The 22,505-nt window shown below is 34.6% G+C and overlaps 2 protein-coding genes across 2 annotated transcripts; one reads left to right on the top strand and one right to left on the bottom strand.

The window, feature by feature from the left end:
- The first annotated feature begins 381 nt into the window (after nt 1–381).
- LOC106721404 (farnesyl pyrophosphate synthase) lies at nt 382–4,976 on the top strand. Its single transcript, XM_045681643.1, has 6 exons — nt 382–410; nt 1,837–1,978; nt 2,059–2,199; nt 3,253–3,453; nt 3,646–3,879; nt 4,614–4,976. The coding sequence occupies exons 1-6, from the start codon at nt 382–384 to the stop codon at nt 4,956–4,958; spliced, it is 1,092 nt and encodes a 363-aa protein (XP_045537599.1). The 3' UTR covers nt 4,959–4,976.
- A 10,986-nt stretch (nt 4,977–15,962) lies between these two features.
- On the bottom strand, nt 15,963–21,076 carry LOC106721394 (farnesyl pyrophosphate synthase-like). Its single transcript, XM_014516318.2, has 6 exons — nt 20,985–21,076; nt 18,927–19,080; nt 18,598–18,738; nt 18,180–18,380; nt 16,812–17,045; nt 15,963–16,510 (listed from the first exon to the last, which is right to left on the bottom strand). The coding sequence occupies exons 1-6, from the start codon at nt 21,032–21,034 to the stop codon at nt 16,142–16,144; spliced, it is 1,149 nt and encodes a 382-aa protein (XP_014371804.2). The 5' UTR covers nt 21,035–21,076; the 3' UTR covers nt 15,963–16,141.
- Between the last annotated feature and the right edge of the window lie 1,429 nt (nt 21,077–22,505).

Here is a 22,505-nt window from a genome sequence, read left to right as displayed (position 1 = left end):
ATTTTTGAAAAAAAAAAACAAATTATATTCTTAAAAAAATATCAATACTTATGGTGTATTTGAAGTAAATCTTATGATTAAACAAATGAAATGTGATAAATACTGTTTAATGTTTAATCTTAGACATAAAAGCATTTTTTTGCATCTAAGTATAAACAAGGTGTTACAAATTTCAATATATGGCACCAGACATTACCGGTAAATCCTAGAATTAACCGTAGTTCTGATCTTTACAGTAACATTGTGTATTAATTTTGTAGGGCGTAGCATTCGAACTTTACGTTCTCTTAATATATAATTCAGTTTTAGCAGTGCGCTTGTGCTGTCGCTTGTTGTTCATTGTGCGCAAGAGTTCTTTACAAGTTTATAAAAAGAAACAAAATGTCAAATAGAAATTTAATAAACAACCGGTAAGTGTAACCCTAGAACTCCGCTGTACTTGTATTGATACATATTGACATTATCTTTTATAAAACAGCGGCAACAATATGCATCGATGCAAGTGACACGCCAGTCGAAACTCACAATCTATATATACTAATATATAGATTGTGAGCATATTTGTATAGTGTGTGTATATATATATGTATATACACACTATACACAATAATCATCAATGCTAAAAAGATCTATCTATATATATTAAAGAAAGTCGTGTTAGTTACACTATTTATTACTCAAGATCGGTCGAACTGATTTAGCTTAAAATTGATGGGGAGGTAGCTTAGAACTAGGAGACGGCCATAGGAACTTTTTTATCTTGTGTGCCTTTTTTTATTCCGCGTGGACGGAGTCGCGGGTAAAAGCTAGTTAGAAATATATTTTAGTCGTTGGCTGACATGCAGCACTAAAAAAACAGTGTCAGCGGTCGTCTAGTAAATTATTAATCAGATTAAATGTTTTCGAGACTTAACAAAAAATAGATTTAGTTAAATGAGTAAAGTCGCCAGCTAACAAACACAAACACATAACTGTCTACAGTTTTAAGTAAATTACCAATAAGTTAAGTTTTATTTACTTCAAAATAGATGGCTCTCTTTACATAGTACTTTACACAGTAGATGACGCTAGAAATACTATAAGCCCATGTTATGTTCTACATTAAAAAACATAACATACTAGCAGTATCCTGCCACTTCATTTGCGTGTGAGATGAATAGTCAAAAAATCCAAATAGGTTACTCATTTATTTGTACCGATGAGTATAAACTGACAATTTCTTATTTCTACACTTCATGCCTATCTTCTGTGTGGTGGTGGTATTGCACCGTGCTGCAGCTAACTGTAGTTATACGAATATGTATGTAGTTGTAACATAATATTCAATAACGCTGGATCATTGCAGTCACGGCTTATATTCGACTAATTTTTTTCTAATAAAAAGCCCTTTACTTAAGACACGCTATAGGCTATATATTTTCACGCCATTAAATTTAGGGTGTGAGCAAATTTAAAAAGTGTTAGGCGAGAAAATCACAAAAATTACAAACTAATAGCAGTATAGATGGATGATTATCATGGTGACGGTAATTCTCAGACTGGCGAAGTCCTTCGTTGTCATTTGCAATTGAAAGTTTTACGCAATGTACAATAAAACAATGTTTTCATGTTTAACAAAAATTAAGGAAATTTCATGAGGATAAAACCGCACGAGAACAGTTAGTTTGTAATCGATGTTTATTTCGATGTCATTTGTGATGGAATTACGCCAACGGAGGCTATTGTTTAAATGTAAATTCTATGTAAATATTACAGTTATCTTCATACTATGCACGATCTTGTTAAAACAAATAGCAATTGAATCACTTTTAATACTTGATTTTAATGTTGTTTAAGGACCGAAGAGAATCATTGCTTTTCGTCACTATCGAAAGAGTTTGTAGCTAACTATCACAGAATATTCACCGAGTTAGTCGATGAAGCTTTAGCAAGAATTCCTTATTTAGACTCTATTGAATTAAAGAACCGGATTAAAAAAGTGAGTAATGTAAACTAAGATCTTCTCGATTTTCGAAATGCTTATAAAGATTTTTTAATTCATGATATTTTAAATTTTAGATGGCTGGCTACTATGCACTTGCGGAAAAACCAATTTTAGCTGAACTTTTTCTCTATACGTACGAAATGCTCGAAGAGCTTAAAAATTATGACGAAGTAAAGAAACGTCAAGCGTATGCATTGGCTTGTGTGATGGAAATGGTATGTTTAAAGAAGTCATGTAGTTTTCTATTTCACTTTTTTATTAATTTACATTATAAGGTTGCAAACGGCCATCTGGTTTCGCCGAAATAGCGAAGCGACCGCTACCTAGACATCCGCACGTAGATGCGTTGCCTACATTAAATCGAAGGAGGAGGAGACGTACAGAAAGAGAATATTTAACCTTCCTTTGCATCCCCTCCATCATCAAATTCGAATCTCCTTCCCATCCGTTTCATATAAGAAAAGGAAGGGAAGGGAAAGAGGAATCAAATAAGGTTTCCGGCACGTACACTCATTAGACGAAACGCGGAATTGCTTCCACTACTTGTCTTCTGTTTGGTCGTAGTATTGTACCGGTCGAGCCGGCCCTGTTGCTGGCATCTACCACTGTTAAATTGATACTTAAAAGACTTACTTATATAAATTTAAATACTGAGACATGATTAAGATTTAATTAGAGGAATTAGAATTAGAGTATAAATAGTATATACTCGTACAATGCGAAATATCTTACTTATTAATCATACTAATATTATAAATGCGAATGTTTAGATGGATGGATGTTTGTTTGTTTGAAGGTATCTCCAAAACGGCTCAACGGATCTCGATGGAATTTGGCATGCATATAGAACATATTCTGGAAGAACACATAAGCTATTAAGTTTTTTTTTTCAACCCAAGCGGGCAGAGTCGCGGATGACAGTATGACCATAAAATCGCATTCGGTCACCTGGTGTAATGTGATGCGTTGTTTTTTTGAACAGAGGATAGAATGAACTGAAAAAGAATATTTTCATTTCTTATAACAAAGGGAGGGAAGGGAAAGGTGACAAGAATTTGACGCCGACCAAGTGCTATTATATGCCTCTAAATTATAGCGAATAGGTTCAAGGTCGATCCAGTCGTTTCGGAGATTACCTAAAACAAACGCGAATTTTCGGAAAGACCGACAGAGTAATTTTTTAGCAACGGGTCTTTCCTTATAAGTAACTGTGTGGGTATGAAATATATGTTTTTTTTTTATTTCTGGACTAAAGTTTTCTTCAACAGGGTACTTCTTACTTCCTTATAATTGACGACATGGAGGACGATAGCAAGATACGCAGAGGCAAGGTGTGCTGGCATCTGCTGCCAGATACTGGTCCACTGTCGTGGAACGACGCTTGTATGCTGAGAAGCTTTATACATGAATTTATACAACTCAATTTTTCTCAAACTGCCTGTTTAAAAATTATTGCATACGTTAATCAGGTGCTAAAATTAATTTCTACTAACATAGAAGGGTTTTAATATATACTTTTTTCGCTATGCAGATTCTTAGTAATTTAGAACAGTGGCGGGTAATAGAGTCGAGTGTTCATAAGTTGAAGAAAACAACTAACAGCAACAACTCCTACCTGGTTCAATAGTTGGTGAATGACACTTATCAATTTTATTTTATAGATTTATTTATTGTCAGCGGCTGGTCAGTATCACGACATTTCAACGTCGGAGAAACAAAATTACAAAAATTTTACGATGGACCAATACAAAAAGATAGCCGAATTAAAAGCGGCATTACCTGCTATCAAGGCTCCCATTATTTTAGCTCTCATTTTGGCAAACAAAGACACAAATGAAGTAAAACAGCAAGTGCATGATGTCTGCAACGATATTGGAGTTTTGATTCAGATAAAGGTAATTTGGGCATTAAAATTACATCCAACACAATTTTACTGTCTTACATTCGATTACAATGAACGATCTGTAGAAATAATTAACCAGATAATATATTTGCTACAATTTTTAAAAGACCTTATTGTCAAAATATGTAATAACTCTTCAGAAATCGTAATCACCCAGTTAGAAATCGTATTACCACCACAAACAAATAAACTTCAAGTAACATTGATAAAGTTTATTTAAACAATTTTAATGGCGGCTTTACATTAGCAGCGTGAATTCACGGTACAATTCATGTCTTCCACATTGAAAAAAAAGAACATGTTTGATAAAATCATTATTTTAAATATAATTATTAATAAAATAAAGAGAATGACACGAGGCCATGAATATGGATGAGTTAAGGGGCGCGAACCCTTTCACGCAGGGATAAAATACCGACTTTGATCGAAGAACAAAGCGTAAACGAGCGCAAGCACACGTGAACCCCGCAAAAACCATCCACATTCATGTTCACGGCCGTTCGCGGAGCTTCGTGGCACTAATGTGGAGCCGCCATAATTTGTTAAAAAAAGGGCGGTATTAAGAGCAATAGAAACCGACGTGCATGAATGTGGAAGAAAACGGCACTTACACTCATCAGACAAAACACGGCGTAACTTCCGACCATTCGAAAGAGCCGATCCATTCGTATAACAGGTGTTATTGTTGCTGGTGTCTACTGTTAAAATATCTTTTTCTCCCTTTAGAATGACCTAATGGATATGTACCGATCAAATGACTCTGATTTGAAATCTTCTACGGATATACAGAAAGGAAGATGTTCCTGGTTGGCTGTAAAGGCATTAGAAATGTGTAACATAGAGCAACAAAGAATCTTCCAAGAAAATTACGGAAAATGTGATGAAAGTTGTGTGCAAAAAATTCAAGAATTATATAATACGTTGCAATTACAACAGATATATGAAGTTGAAAAACAAAGAAAACATGAAAATTTCTTAAGAAAAATTAACGAACTACCTCCAAACGCCATACCTAGTGCAGATATTTATAAAAAGCTTGTTTCGTTAATCGAAAAATTCAAATTGGCATAAAGGAAAGGGTTTTTATTTATATTTCTATTGTCCTCCTCATCTCCAATGTACCCGAAATACATGGGTATTACAGAATAACGAAGGGATACGGTTGTCTTATTGACTTAATTAACAGAGGTTTTAGAGATTCCTGACAAGTACTGTCCAATACTTCTCCGGCAGAACTTGTTATTATTAAAAACTATACATATTGCGTTATTATTATAAATTATAGTTTAGTATAGTTAGTACAATATAGTTTAAAGTCAAAGTATTCCACTTATACAGGTGGTAGATGTTATTTGTTTATTGGATGTTTAATTCTACAAATAGAAATTATATACATAATTATATTAAATTATGACTGAAATTTAGTTGGATTTATTTTATTATCATTTGCGTTCGACATTTATTTAAAAAACAAAATTATAACAACATTATATATATATAGATAAACTGATCTATGTATATATATAGATAAACTGATCTATGTCGTCAGCTCCTACACGTTCCTACCGGGGAATTCGAACCTACCGAAAATAGGGGTAACTAGTTCTTACTCAACCAAGCTGGCTCAGTGCGGATTGGTTAACTTAACACGCGATTCTTTAAATTACTACGTAGATATGTTGCAACCTGCACGATATAGCGATGTTTTCCTTTACCGTAAGAACGTGGAATGTATATATATTACATATCTTACGTCTTACTAATATTATAAATGCGAATGAATGAATTTAGATGGATGGATGGATTTCGACAGCTAATTAATATATACAAATATCGACGCTGGAAAGCGTAAGCGCTGTAACCCCGAAAGTATGAACTTTACAGGAGAGCCAAAAAATCATAACTCGTGAGCTGATACGCCTACAAGCATGTGGTATTTAGCAATGTTGTGTTGTTTGTGCTAACCTATAATTAAATCAATATCGTTTGATAATAGTTGAAATTATTAACGTGTGAAAAACATATTCGCGATTTCAAGGGTTACAGCGTTTATGCTTTCCAGCGTCGATATATAAATTTGAAAAACACATTGGAACATGGCAGGGATTGTAAACCAGTAGATTAATAAGGTTAAGCAGTGCACTCATTACTCATGAATAATCTAGCTTTAAGGTAACCACTCCTCGTCCACCCGGCAGTCACCGCCCCGCCTCGTGATCGTATTAAAAATAACCAAAAAGTCCACAGGACACCTATATATTCCTTAACTAAAGTTAATAGATATATGTAATAACACTAGAAAACAATGAAAAGAAAACATTCGTATCAATATTTAAGACTAGCTGTCGCTCGCGACTCCCTCCGTGCGGAATTTACAAAAAACTTGATAAGTAGCCTACGTTTTCTTCCAGACTTTGTTCTACATCTCAATGCCAAATTTCATCAAGACGGTTCAGCCGTTCCGGAGATACCTTCAATCAAACATCCATCCATCCATCCATCTAAACAGTCGCATTTATAATATTAGTAAGAAGTAAGATGTGAAAATTTTTGTTTAGTTAGTAGGTAAGTTATTCAGTCACAAATATACATTGTTAATGTTACAAAGCAATCAAATAACACCATAAATTTTTTACTTTTTTTACTTTATTAGCAATCTATATACAGGGTGGCCCATAAGTCCTTTGAAAAGTAAAATTTGAATAAAACGAACAGGGCGCGCGTGAGCGGTGCAGGGGAAGCGGGGGGAGTAACTTCGATTTCTGGGAATTTAGTCGCGATGGAGCGTTTTACCGGAGCGGACCGTGCGTTTTGTGTGCGCGAGTTTTATAAAAACGACAATTCGGCAACCGTTGCGCGGCGTAAATTTCGAGAACACAAAGGTTTACACAACTTTGACGACACTCCAACTCTTCAAACGATTAAGAACTGGGTTGCTAATTTCGAGGAGACCGGTTCGACGTTAGATAAACCGCGGTTGGGTCGCCCACGGACGTCACGTACGGAATAAACCATAGACACAGTGACACAGTCTATTCGCGAAAATCCGACACAGTCAGCTCGTAAGCGCGCCAGAGCATTAAACGTATCCAGGACATCGTTACAACGGATTTTGAAGAAAGATTTACATATGCACCCTTACAAAATTCAGTTGGTTCAAGAATTAAAGGAAACTGACGGTATTCAAAGACAAAATTATGCGAATGAAATGTTGAATCCGTTTACTTCCTTCAATAAAATAATGTTCTCTGACGAGGCTCATTTCCATCTTAACGGGCATGTTAGTAAACACAATTGCCGCTATTGGAGCCCCATCAATCCAAAACTTAAGCATCAGAAGCCCTTACACAGTCCGAAAGTGACTGTTTGGGCCGCTATGTCAGCCCATGGTATCCTAGGGCCTTACTTCTTTGAGGATGGCAGAGGGCGCGCAGTTACTGTTACGTCGGAGCGATATGTGGCTATGATCGAAGAGTTTTTCATACCAGAATTGCAAAACTTTTCAGGCTTTAATGCCAGGACGTGGTTTCAACAGGATGGGGCCACTTCTCACACCTCTAACACTGCTATGCCCGTTATCCGTCGACTTTTTCCTAGCAAAGTGATCTCTAAGAGAGGAGACATTTCCTGGCCTCCACGTAGTCCAGATCTGACCCCGATGGATTTTTTTTTGTGGGGCTACCTTAAGGCTAAAGTATACGACACAAACCCGCGGTCAATTGAGGCCCCTAAAAGAAAACATCCGCAGAGAAATGACAAGCATTTCAGCAGTGACGTGCCGCGCAGTCATCGACAATTTTAGACGTCGTTTGCAAGAGTGCCGTGATCGCAACGGATTACATTTAGAAGATGTTATTTTCAAAAAATAATTCCCGTTTTTTAAGCTTTTTTTGTAAATAAAAATTTAATTCATAATGTAATTAGTTTTATTTTAATAATTTTTTTTTCATATCAAAGGACTTATGGGCCATCCTGTATATAAAAGAAAGTCGTGTTAGTTACACTATTTATAACTCAAGAACGGCTGAATCGATTTGACTGAAAATTGGTGGGCAGGTGCTTAGAACCAGGAAACGGACATAGGATAATTTTTACCCCGTTTTCTATTTTTTATTCCGCGCACACGGAGTCGCGGGTAAAAGCTAGTTAGCAATAAAAAAACTTACAAATTAACATTGTAACTTGCCGGTAACAACTAGATTAGTGATTCCCAAAGTCGTCTAATTGGATTGGGGGTCCACAGAAGGTGAGAAAAAAAGTTGTTCACAAATTGATGATAAAAATTTGCTACAATTGGTTTTCAGAAATCAGTAAAATTTTAAAAGTGGTCTAAGAAATTAAAAAAAATTTGGGAATTTTTGAGCTCTGCTATAAAGAGTAAAAAAGGGATACCAGAATTTTTAAATAAAAAACGTACTTCTGTTAATAATATGTCATTTGAAAATGAACCTTATTCTATTTGTTGTTGAGTGTAATTTTGGATTTTTAAGAACTATTTATTAGACAACATAGTGAATTCCTTTCCACATTTGAGTAAAACTAATTTTCCAAATCGTGCATAAGAATGATAAGAAAAATGGTTTTATTTTTAGTTATAAAATATACCAAGTTGTAATGGGTTCATAAAACCAGTTCAGTCACGAGACCATTTGCTATAACTTTTTAATGTCTTCAAATAAAAGGTAATATGTAAATCTTTAGTCACTAGAAATGTTAAGGTCATTAAGTGACTCCCGGATCATGAGGTAATATTAATTAATCCGCAAGAATAGATTTTATATTATCAAAGCTAAATATAAAAATACAGCATCAATATTTTTTAAATAACAATTTAAAAAATAGTTACAAATCTATAGAAAATTGATCTAAAGATAAACGGAACAGACTATAATTATATCTACTGATAATTATATACCCATACGATTCAAATACATTATCATTACCACGTGAAACTTATTCCTTCCTCCTTTACCTATATATTACAGTTAATTTTATGAAATATGGTAATACTAGCTGTCGGACACGACTCCGTCCGCGCGGAATCAAAATAAAAACTTAGCTTATAGGTTCTTCCAGACTATGTTCTACATCTGTGACAAATATCACATGTAGAACATCCATCAACATCCGTTGAGCCGTTCCGGAGATACATTCTAAAAAACAATTAGTTTAAAATTAGTAAGATTACAAAGAGATTACTAGATTTGCAATGTCAGATGCGTTGCCTACCCTCACTCGACGAAGGAGGAGACGCACAAAAAGAGAATATTTAACCTTCCTTCTCCTCTCCACGCATCTCCTCCTCCATCAAATCCACCTCCCCTTCCCATCCTTTCCTTATAAGAAAAGGGGTATAATATTCCCTATATTTGATACATATTGCACCTAAGCGCGTACGCGTAAAACCTCGTACTTTAATGGAAAATGGGCCCCAAAATGTATCCTCCATTAAATCTACTTTGAGAGTCGGCTATCCAGGTGACAGCGCACACCATGTCCTTAATTATTACGCTTTATCAATGTTTAAATTAAAAATACATAACAATTTTTGCTACCAGTTTGGTAGCCGTCGTCGTGTCTTGTGTGGTCACTCACAATGGTCAATGTCGTGGTTCAAAGTTATAAGCCATTTAGGATTAACCGACTCGTCAACTCCTCGCCCAATCGGCACCGCCCCGTCTCTCGATCGCGGTGACATCTACTAGTCGCCGCCTCTACGTCGGCGATGGAGCGGGATAAAGACATACCTATACATTTGTTACCAAAATATTTATTCGGTGTCGCCGGTTGGACCAGCAGTGGAGCAATGTGCGTTTACATTTAATTGAACAAAACATTACGAATTACACGAATACATACACGAATTATGAATAACAATTGACATTATCATTTATACATATTAAATATTTAAATATATTACTCTACAATACAGCAAAACTTCCTTTGTTTCCCCGTTTTCCTTAAATGTTCAGTACTGTTAGGTATCGTTGTCTAAGCGAATATCTTCTAATAAATCGTGACTGCAGGAGGTAAACTCCGACGCTACTAAACTAATCTGGATGAAAATTAACTACTTCTGTGTACCATATTGGATATGAGCACCCCCGGTCCAAGTAGCGTGGTAATGCGTGCTGTGTAATTATCATCAACTCAATATACGTCCCTACCGAGGTGCTCAGAGCGTACCCTAAATTGGGGGTGATTAGGCCATAGTCAACAACACTGGCCCAGTGCGGGTTGGTTGACGGCACACATATCATTGAATTTCTTTTCAGATATGTGCAGGTTGCATCACGATGCTTTCCTTCACCGTAAGTACATCGGATAAATGTACATATGTAAATTTAAAAACACATTGGTACATGGCGGGATCTGTATCCAGAATCTGCAGATTGCAAGTCAAGTGCTTAACCCCTGAGCCATCGACAGTCTGTATATGACGAGCTGTATAAGCAGATAGGTAAATAAATGATGACTTACCATTTCGATGCCCCGTTCACCGCAAGAGTGTGATCTCAGGCTGCGTACGATAGATGTAGCGCTGATGCAATCCATATTACTTTGCTCACCGCTTCTTGTCAACACGTATCCGTATTTATCAATACTAACTACTTTTATATCGAGAAAGCGCGAATCAATCATTCAAAACGACTCTCATGCCAACGGTACGGCGACAACTGCTCTTTCCGCATGATCCCACGCGCGCTTCAATCCGTCGAGATTTTTTCGGAGTACCCACTTCCGCGAACACCAAAATCAGTCAGTGTACCCACGTTTAAGTTGTTGAAAAATATATCACCACGAAAAACAAAAATAATTATATAACATAATAATTGTCATTTAATTCAACTATACCAAAAAATATGTGTAATTTGGTTCAACTTAAAAGATAAGATAAGATATTTAAATTGTTTACTTTAATAATTAAATTACAAATATGAAAATGAATTCTTTCATTGTATACTTACAACAGACGCGTTCGTTTTTATTGGAAAACAGTAATACTATGTTTATCACTTCATAAGCATTAAAATTTTTATATTACGTTGACATTGAGACGTAATAAATTTATATAAATAACAAAAAAAAGAATCAACTATAACAAACACTTCTAGATCGTTTATAAAAATACAAATTGTATATTATGTAGCTATTACGCCATTTTTTGAATAAGATTTTTTGTAATAATGACACGTTTCAGGCTATTTTCACGCCATTGAGCTTAGGTGGTGTATAATATAAATTGAAAAAAGAAATGGTTATGTTAGAAAGGGACAAAAATTGCAAGCCAATAGTAGCAAAGATGTGTGGTTGCCATGGTAACGGTAATTCTCAGCCAATGACTAAAGTTGTACGCATTGTAATAATAAAAAAAGGTTTTCTGTGTAAAAAAAATGAATGGAATTCCATACGGACGAAGCTGCACCGGAACAGCTATCTTACTGATATTTAAATGAAAACGTTTGGATGGATGGATAGATAAATGGATGTTTGTTTTAAGGTATCTCCAGAACGGCTCAAAGAATCATGATGAGATTTGCCATAGATGCAGAACATAGTCTGGGAGAACACATAGGCTACTTAATATGTATTTAATTTCGCGCAGACGGAGTCGCGGGCGACAACTAGTACTTTATACGTATCAAACTTGAGAGTTTATTACAAACGTTAATAACGATACGATTAGTATTTCTAACGTCCATGTAAATTAACCTTAATGATAAATTAACGACGTTTATGTACATGACATCTAACGTTCTTCTGTTAAGCACAAATTACTAGCCTTTTGTTTATAAATACCAATGTTTTTCAATACTACGAGTATATACAATTTTGAGAGACGATAACGCTTGAGCGACGGGCCGCGTCCGTGAAATAATACCATACCAGTACCACTCACCCTGATGAAGGGCCCCCGATGTGCCCGAAACTAGTCGGTGCCGACACCGGATACATATACGGGAGTGTTTTAGCTGTTACTAAATAAGTTAATGATAATGTCTCATGAAAGTTTCAATAATTTAAAAAGAAAAAACTCAAAACTCGGCGCAATCGTTACTAAATTGGGAACAAATGTCTGATAATAGTATATAAGCGCTGTGCTGCCTAGTGTTAGTTATAAATAATATTTTACAAACATACATTGCAGTGGTTTATTACTGATCGTACAAGGAGAGTTTAAAATTTAAAAAAAAAATAAGAAAACAGATTTAACATTGAAATGGTATCCTGTAAATGGTTATTAAATATCTCGCGACATTGTGCGAATTGGTGAGTAAACGTAAAAAGTCACTTCTGAAAATTATTTAATTTTTTACCATCAGACAGGACAGAGATCATCCCTCATTTCATTATATTTTTTTTCTTCAAATTAAACTATATTAAAATTAATACCTTAACCATAGTATATACACTTCTGATAAATTTCAGTGAGTAGAATATGTACAGGTGTTGTCGTTCTGTAAAACAACTATGTACCAACTTGTCATTTATATTAAACTAAATTACTCACTTTAAAGCACATAACATCACGATGTTTTCCTTTAGTATTTTGACGTTGCGTCGGATAAACATACATACATATGAAATTTGAAATCGAAAAATTCAGTTCGTCCGTTGTTCCTTTCAACCAATGAGGAGAAAAGCTAGAAATTTCAAGTACGTAGCGCCGGCATCCTCCTGTTCTTATGTATTTGTCATTCTCAATCTGTCAAAGTTTTTATACGTAATTCATAAAACTTTTGAGTGTAGACTCGGAACGGAAGACAGTAGTCTTTGCTAATCAGCACAGTTGATCATGCGACAACTAAGTTTATAATGAACAAAAGGTAGTTTTTCTTCCCATTCGTACTAACCATCGTTGTTGACAAAGGCATTGTCATACGAGTACCTAACTTGTGGTTGGGGTTAGAAGTTCTTAGTAGTTCCTGGCATTTATACCATCTCTTTTACAGGCCTGCGACAAATAGACCGTTGATTATATCGCAGAAATCGTACACCAAATTGTATGATACCTTTCCTAAAATAATAAGAAACGGATTGGATGCATCGCAATATTTGCCAACAGCAGATATTAAAGACCGATTAAAAAAGGTAAAGTAATTTGTGAAACGACTAATTTGGAATGGTGATTCATGTAAATATTTTATGAGTCTCTGCCAAAGATTATTCTCTGAAATTCTAAGCGATAAATTACATTAAAAATAACGAAGTAAACAGTCAATTGGACACTAAAGACTTATAGCACCTATATAATTGTTTTTTTCAATGTTAGAGTCTTTCCCAGCTACGTCGCCGTTCCAAAACTTTTATTCCAAAAGAAAAGGCTTTTAGGCAAACGGAAAATAGAGGTCCACAAAAGAGGAAATGCTTTCTGTACGTCTATTTTTATGCCGATTAAATATAGATCTTTCCTTTATTTCCTTCATTGCAGATGTTTATGGGAAGCGATCACTTACTGTTTTGCCTACGTACTGTTATAAAAAAAACATTATTCTTTTGTTTTCAGGTAATCGAATACCACACTTTAGAGAGAGTGTCAGTGCAAGGACAGCTTACTGTTTACGCTTATGAAGCGCTCAAACATAACTCCAACATAACGGACGAGACCAGGCATCAAATAAACACACTAGCTTGGTGTATCGAAATGGTATCCTTTATACTTAATCTTATTTACATTTTAAATTTGAACAGTGGTAGACGCCAGCAACAACAACAATTGTTGCACGAATGGGCCGGCTCTACCGGTGAAATACCACAACCACACAGAGGACAAAAGTGGAAGTAATTCCGCTTTTCACCTGGTGAGTGCGTCCCCGAGGCCTAATTTTAGTCCTCTTCCCATTCTTTCTTTTCTTATAAGGAAAGGATGGGAGCGAGAAGGGGATTTTATGAAGGAAGGACGCATAGGAAGGGGAAATATTCTCTTTCTGAGCCATTTCGGCCAATTCAGATGGCCGTTTTCTCGTTTCTTACCTTATAATATAAAAAGTATTATCATTTTAAAATGACACAAGGTTTTGACCGTGACTTTGTTCGCGCAAAATTAATAAAACTTATTTGGTTGCCTTTGCGCTATTCTAGATACTTATCTATTAAATTTAATTCAATTCCCTTTAGCCGTTTTGAAGTTACCCGCTAACAAATATCCATATATTGAACTTTCGCATATCTTATAATAAAATATATAAATAAATAAAAGTAAGAAGAAAGATTTATTCAATATCTCTATCTCTATTTTACATATGGAGCGTTTAGACAAACGGCCAATTAATTTAATTTTGAACCTGGCTTTCGAGCGAACCAAAAAAATATATTTTTCAAAATTTTCAATTGCTTTTGTTAATATGTGTTGTCAAATGGCTTTGGGTGTAATTCTGCGGACGAACATTATTTCGTTATACATATATTTTTTTAGTTTAATTTGTGAATTATTATTTTATATTATAATTAATTTTAAGAAATTCCTCTCAAATAGGGTTGTTGACAGGCAGGCGGCCGGCCGTAAAAACTTAAGTCAAAACTTTAAGTTTTATAAAACCTTGTGCACCGACCCCACGTGATTGGGAAAAGGCCAGGAAGATGACGATAATTTTTTTTTAGTTTCAATCCTATTATTTGATCATCGACGATATAGAAGATGAAGCAACTTTAAGGAACGGCAAGCCATGCTGGCATTTGCTACCGAATGTCGGCAATTTGGCTCTTAACGATACCAGTATGATGCGAAGTTTTATTTACGAATTGTTAAGACAAAACTTGGACGACGAAATGTATACCAAAATGTGTAAACTCTTTAACGAGGTATGAGCAATACTCGAAATACTTACAATGAATATTACCATAATGTTTTATTTGATATTGACTGTTTTGTCTTTTGTTTTAAAACTCATTTTATATTTATATCCATTCTCTTAGGCTCACATAAGATCAGAATATGGCCAGTACTTGGATTCAATAACTTCAAAATGCAGAAACTTTTCAAAATATGACATGCAACTGTACACTAAAATATCTGACAGTAAATTCACTTTTTACTCTATCAAATTTCCATTATTGGTGGCCCTCACAATGGCCAATAAGTTGAACAAAACCTTAATTCAAAATGTAGACAATACAATGAAACATATCGGAAGTTGGGTGCAAATGCACGTAAGTGTAAATTTTAACTTTAAAATTCTACAAGTACGAAATAGGTAAAGGTAAAATTGGTTATAAATGTAAAAGAAATGAGAAGGGTGAACTCCAGATTCACCCTTCTCGCGGAACAAACACGGTCTTTCCGATAGACGGACAGACAGACAAAAAATTTAAAATTTTGTCTCTTCGTTATAAGTATGGTAAATACATCATGTACAGACAGACTCCAATTTTTAAACAATTAAATTAATGAACTTAAATAAAACTCACATTTTAGAATGACATATTGGATTGGTGTGATGAACTATCAACTGGGAAAACGAATATAGATATAAAAAAGGGCAAGTGTTCGTGGTTGGCGGTGACAGCCCTGGAAAGATGTAATGCTGGCCAGAGAGAAACGTTTCTGACGCGGTACGGCAGTGATAAAATACAAGATGTCGAACAAATATTGCAATTATATGAGACTCTGGGATTGCGAGATGTATTTTGTCAGGAACATCAGGCACGTTTAGATACGATCGTGAAACAAATCGACAGCTTGCCAAATGATTCTACACCGACATCGAAGTTTTTACGTGATTATATTGAGAAAATTTATCCATTTATTGTATATTTACCAGAAGCTCTAGAATACAGCAAACAAAAAATGAAATAAATATGGTGAAAGTGTGATTACTTAATTTTATTGTAATGCATATTTTTACATTCAGTTTTTTTATTTATTATCGCGTGTGTAGATATTTTTTCTTTATTTGTCAAAGAATAAGGATAACAAGACCACAAAACTGGGTTTCCTTCGAGGGAAGGAGTAAATTACTTTCATTTCAAATATTTATTAGGTTAGTTTAGAAATAAAAATTCGTTCCATTGAATCGGAACAAAAATAATACAAGCTTTTTATTTAGCATTGTAAACAACATTTGTATATTTTGACGTTAAAAATTTAAAGATTAAATCTTTAAACTTTCAATTTTAATTTTGTTTTTCTTCGTTAAATTAGCTTGTTATTAGAAGTCCGACAACGCAAGCATAGTCTCTGTCCGATAACTATTGTCACATGCTTAAAACTAAAATACTCTGTAATAAAATTTGTGCATTATAAGAGTTAAACATCACTCATGCATGTATTTCTTTAGATTTTCGGTGTAACCCCTAAAATTTTGAAAGATTTCTAAGAAAAAGTCGACAGATGGCGTTGAGTCTTTTGGTAAATTATGAACTTTCCTTAGAAAATTATCATAACGAGTTTGTTCTTCTTTGCGATAGACTTCGGCTAATGATAGTTCATCGTATAATTTCCTTATTTGCTGCACATCTTTGGGATCCCAACTTCCGTAGCATTTATTGAAGATTTTTCTTTGCTCAGGATTGCACAACTCGAGGGCGGCTACGGCTGGCCAAGAACATTTGCCATTTTGAATATCATGACCTGATTTACTCGCTACTGATTCGTCAACATCCAAGTAATCGATCAAATCATTCTGAAACATCAAAATTATTATTATATATAGCTATATAAATATAAAAATTTGGAGCGAAAGCCGTTTAAGAATTAAAAATAAAACGTAAATTAAACCATTCATTCAATTTACGTTTTTAAAGATAATAAAGGTTAAGAGCGTGGACATCCGATCACGTGGTCGTGATTTCAAATATAGCCATTCGACTATTATCGTAAACCATAGAACAAGTCTAGAGTTCAGATGAAAGTACAACAAATATTACTAAATTCTCAAAAGTCAGCTAAGATTGTAATTTAAAAATACAAATATATAAACTTACGTGACTTTGTATAAGAATTCCTAGATCAGTTCCCAAATCATCAACAATTGCGAAAGATTCGCTATTCAATTTTTTACATAATGCAAGTGCTAGAAGTATCGGTGATTTCACTGAATAGAATGAGGATTTATATTTATTCATGGCGTCAAATTTTTCTATAGTAAAATCATCATAGTTTCTAGCTTTAACAAACTGTGCATCTATCAGTTGTCCAATTTCTAATGTGTAGTAAATCTGGAAAATAAAAATAAGAATAATTGTAACTACAGACTAAAGTGTGGTCGATAAATTTCTATTGGGCCGATTGATCGGTAGGTCGATCGGTCTAACAGGAAACACAAATATGGATTATACATTCCTAACACTCATGCATAATGTATATTAAATCCTTGTTAAAGCTATGATAAATATTTCTTGTCCGCCATATTAGTCAAGAAATCGTGTATTAATTTATTCCAGCATTATTGTAGCATAAGGTCAAGAAATAATAAGTAATGGGTAGTTAACTCGACTGACTGTGTGATCACTTTAAAATATCATGGAAAATGTGATTCAATCTACACTTTACTATTAAACAACAATATTTGTTGGGTTTCACCAACAAATATTGTTCGACAGGTGAAATACCGCGATTACACAGAAGACAGGTCTGAAGTGGAAGAAATTCCGCGTTTCTCCTGTGTGTGCGTGGCGGAGGCCTAATTTTTGTCAAAGTTCCCTTCTCATCCTTTTATTATAAGGAAATGATGGAAAGGAGAAGTGGATTTGGCGGAGGAGGTGACGCATAGAAAGGTATATCGGCTATATGTAATATCGGCTTTCTATGCATCTTCTCCACACTTCATAAAAGGTTCACAAACTGAGGGTGGTTATGGTAGTAATCGACTTAGTTTAATGTTTTCCTCGCACAAGAGGTTACTTTGAAAAAATCTCGCCAGATAGGGCGGGGCGCGAGGTAATGTAAGTCGGTAGTATGTGCATACCGGTTGTGAATATGTTCCGATTATAGATAATACTAGCGATTTAGGATCAGTGACCTTTGATTAATTCACGACCGGATTCGGTAACGCGCCTGGTGCTTGGTGATACGGTAACGTAAATGGTGCAATATACGTGCAATATTTACATCAGGGAAACATAATTTGTGCACAGCAGACTAACTCAATTGAGGCTTGACAGGGTGACAAGGAATTTGGAAGCTGTGAATGGGACATCAATGTGGTAAGGCGCGTTCCTTAATTTATTTATATCATTAAATGTAAAGTAGAGTAGTGAAGTCGGGCTGCGAGTTCCCGATTCCTTTTTGTAAGCGCGGAAAACATAACCTATCTATATCGTGTTATTTTTATATTTAAACTTTTTACTCACCGTGTCAAAAATATGCATGACTTGTGAAAATAAAGGTTCATGCACATTTTGTCTTACAACATCGGTTATGAAGCTTCTAAACAAACTGGCATCGTTCACCGCAGTCATGCCTACGTCGGGGAGTAGATGCCAACATGGCTTATTGCATCTGATCTTACCACCGTCCTGCATGTCGTCTAATATTATAAAGTATGATTGAATCTGAAAAAAAGTTCAAAATAAAAAATAAGATAAGTTATAAAAAATCATGGGTACATATTTAAATTTGTATTTTTAATTTACGTAGCAATATAAAAAAATATAAAAACAAAGATATTCCTCTTCTAGTTAAATTTCTCTCTAATTGATTATCAGATGAGAGATGAGTTGATTATCACAATTTTTTTAAACCATCGCCATAATATTTGTAGTAACTTACCATTTCTAGAGCTGAGCCTATAACATAAGCTTGATGTTGAAACTCCGCACTTTCGTTACTATTCTTCTCTAACATTTCATAGGCAATTAACATCAATTCAGCCTCTACGGGTTTTTTCTCAAGAGTGTTGTATTCAGCTATCTAGAAAATGATAATCATACTTAAATACCATGTCAGTAGACCATTTCGAACGACAAATTAAGGAAACATGCCGCTGGTGCCACCTATACAAAGCTTTCAGTTGTTCTTCCCATTGGAAACTTAAAGGATGAACTTTCACAACAAAACAAGAAAACAAGTTGGGAATTAAATAAATGAAGTTTGCTCACCCGTTTAATACGATTTCTTACTGATTCGTTTTCGATAATTTTTGTTTTGGATAAAGTATCATCTAACAAAACAGGCAAAAACTTTGGAAAGTCATCAAAAAACTTTCGGGATAGTAATTTTTCTTTTTGTAACACTTGACTCTGCGTTTTAGACCTGGAATAGGAAAAAATATTTAAAAAAACATTTTCACCAAATTATGACACGATTAAGAAAAGAGTGTACGACTTAAATGGTAATAATAGGATCGAACTGGAGGATTTAAACTTAGTAAGATGTCCCCACATAGAGCGGGATAAAGCCAGGGAAATGATTGTTTTAATACATTTGCAGTATGCATCTTTATGTATTATAAAAAAAAAATATTAATGACATGAAATAAAGATATAAGTTGCCACAAAGATGTCACAGGTTTCGAATATTTCTCCGTTACATATCTATATTAAGAGTTTGTTAAAGTGTCTATAAACAGACCTTGACCTCAATAAGACTCTTTGTGGTAGTAATTAATTCAATGTTTTTATGCAAAAAAACTTGATCGCCATGAAGTTTTATTGCTTAACTAGCGGTTGCTCGCGACTAGATCAGCGCGGAATTAAAAATAACTAGTCTAAAAAGTTAGTCCCGCACTTATCACACCTTACAGTAAAAGTTCTGTAAATTCTGTAAAATCGGTCCAGCCACTACGGAGATTACTCACAACAAACACAAACGTTGCAGACAGACAGACTGACAAAAAAAGATATATACATATATTTAATTATATATCTAATATATACGGGCAATATTCCAAGTATGATACAGATTTCAGGTTCATCATCTATATAAGGCACGCAAATTGTCTTGTTGCAACAATGTCATTACGCTTTTGTAATCAATACCTACAAATTAAACAAGTATGTATATTTACGAATTGAAAAAACGCTTTTAGTATTCCTGCGTGCATCGGCTACCTTCCAGTCGAAGAGTAAGTACAGCTATTCTTGACATTACCCGAAAAAAACGCGGCTTTGTGGATAGACAGATGTAGAGACAGACAGACAATAATTTATTTTTCGTTATCAGCAACGCAAATACAATGTGTATACGAAATATGATTTTGTTTATATATTACATACAGACAGCCTTATGTTAATAATATGTTATGTATATGTAACACATAATAGCTTTTTTTATGTAGGAGATGGGGGCAAACGATCATCAGTGGGCCTAGCACTAATATTTGTGACAATTGCTCAAAATTAGTATGAGAATTTTCCTGATAGAGGTGCTGCACACATTTTATAGATGATGCTACGATGGCGGTTGTCACAAATATTCCACAGATTGATTTATTTGATCCGACGACCGTGTGTGTATCGACGGACCCAATGAACCTAAGATGCGGGTCTTGAAGGTCTTTTCTTAAAGATCCCTAAGTCGATCGAAATAAATGAACGTTTTCATCGTATTTTTATTTATAGAATAAGTTCTAAACATATGATGAATTTTCTTAACTAGTACTAATACTGATATTACTAAGATGTTAAATGATAGTCAGAAATGTCTAAACACTACAAAAAAATAATTATTTAGTCTTTACTGAAACAATTATAATAAACAAAATTTACTACGTTCCCTAACTTTCATCAGACAGGCTCCATAAAGCCAAAGGCCAAAGCCAAAAAATTTATGCATATTTTAAAAATAAATTTATGAAAATGAAGAAAAATAATCTATATTTGGCAACGGGAATTTATTCCTTCATGTTTCTGGATGATTCCATATTATTTCATATTGTTAAATTACATTTGTTATAGTAAAATAATGTTTTATGCGGAATCCTGAGTAGAGTCTGAGTGTTGGGAATTTTCTGTTAATAACAAATTTCTTTACGTGCGGTAAAATTCTTCAAATACATTTTTCTAGAGGTCATTCTCCAGAACTCCATTACACTGAGACATGTTACTTCATTAATCGTTCATACGTATTGTCATTTCTTACATTCTCTCTCACAAAAAAGAAAGTTAAATGCAAAAAAAGTCGTATTAATTTTTTTAATAATTTCAAGGAATACTTACCAAGTTGAACAACTGCGAGAAAATCTTGACAATAATCTTACCGGTAACATTATGATATATGTTTAAAAAATCCACTTTTATTACGAATTGTATGAGGTGTTTCGTCCTCAGTAGTTAACACAGTAATAAAACAAATATGTAGCTTGTTTTTATTTTACCATATAATGTTAATCGAGTCTATGAGTAAATTAGAGATCCGAGATTATTTTGAAACGCTAAAACCTACTTGTTTTTTTATTAATCGATTAAGAAGCGTGTATCGACAGAAATTACAGAAGATAGATAAATATGAAGGACAAAATCTTGGCGCGTTAACGAACCTTTTTATAGAAGAGAATGCTCCGATAGGAGCATACCCATAAAACCACCTGCGGTATGCTTTCGCGCTCCTCTGCGGCTCCACCTGCGCTAGTCGCCGAAGCGGCTCCTCCACTAGGTGAGGACGAATCCCACCAACCTCCTTTAGAAAGGCGCGACTTCCAGCCCAAACAGGTCCTCCAGAACCTGTCACCACAGGACTGTGGAGGCGGTAAGTCCCTCCTTCCCAGTTCCCATCGACGGATCTGAACTCGGGTCCTGCCGTCGAATCTCCCAACGGCCGCAGAGAGGCAGGATAAACCGGTGCAATCCTACGTTCCCTCCACTACATTGACCACAAAGAGCTGCAGGAGAAATAATTGATACGGAACCCCACGTGTTATTCTCTTGATAAGTCATAACCTTAATAAATGTATAAAAAATAATAAGTTTAAGAAATACTGCACATAAATTCATCTTCTGCTTTTCTTAACGGATACACATTATTCTCCCAATGTTTGTCAGTTCAAGTTTTGTACAAGGAAAAATGTTTGTAAAATCTCATGCAGAGGTAAAATATTAAGTGTTTGAGTGTTTAAGGTTAACAAAGAATAATAATCAAACGTAAGAATGAGAACAGTAAGAAAATAAATTTATTTTTTACACCACTTTATAGATAAACTAGCGACCCGCCCCGGCTTCGCACGGGTGCAATGCAAAATATACCTACTACAGAATAAATGCACAATTTATTTAAGGTACTTAAATGGATAAGGATTAATGCTGTATTGTTTAAAATCACTTCGTAAAAGAATAAAAATGGTTATGCTGGGTTATCCCTAAGAGATAGACATATACCATCGCGGACTTTTTTGTTGAACTTTTTAAGGTGAACAATACTGTAGTACATTATTTTGGTCTATCTCGTAGGGTTCAGCCAGCGTTTGCAATATAAGCGCAAAAAAACGTGCTTATTTACGACATCACATTAGAAAACTTTAAATTTATCAGTGTTTCTCTACTATATTATGCATTTATTATACATACAAACCTTTCTTAAGAATCACTCTATCTATTAAAAAAAACCGCGTCAAAATCCGTTGCGTAGTTTTAAAGATCTAAGCATACATACGGACATACAGCGAAAGCGACTTTGTTTTATACTATGTATTGATAAATTAATCGTATTTAATAGATAAATCGTGTTGGGATTCAAAAATAAAA

The sequence above is a fragment of the Papilio machaon genome, chromosome 16 (assembly GCF_912999745.1).
Source record: "Papilio machaon chromosome 16, ilPapMach1.1, whole genome shotgun sequence".
Lineage (NCBI taxonomy): Eukaryota > Metazoa > Arthropoda > Insecta > Lepidoptera > Papilionidae > Papilio > Papilio machaon.
This window is presented reverse-complemented; position numbering and strand designations above follow the sequence as displayed.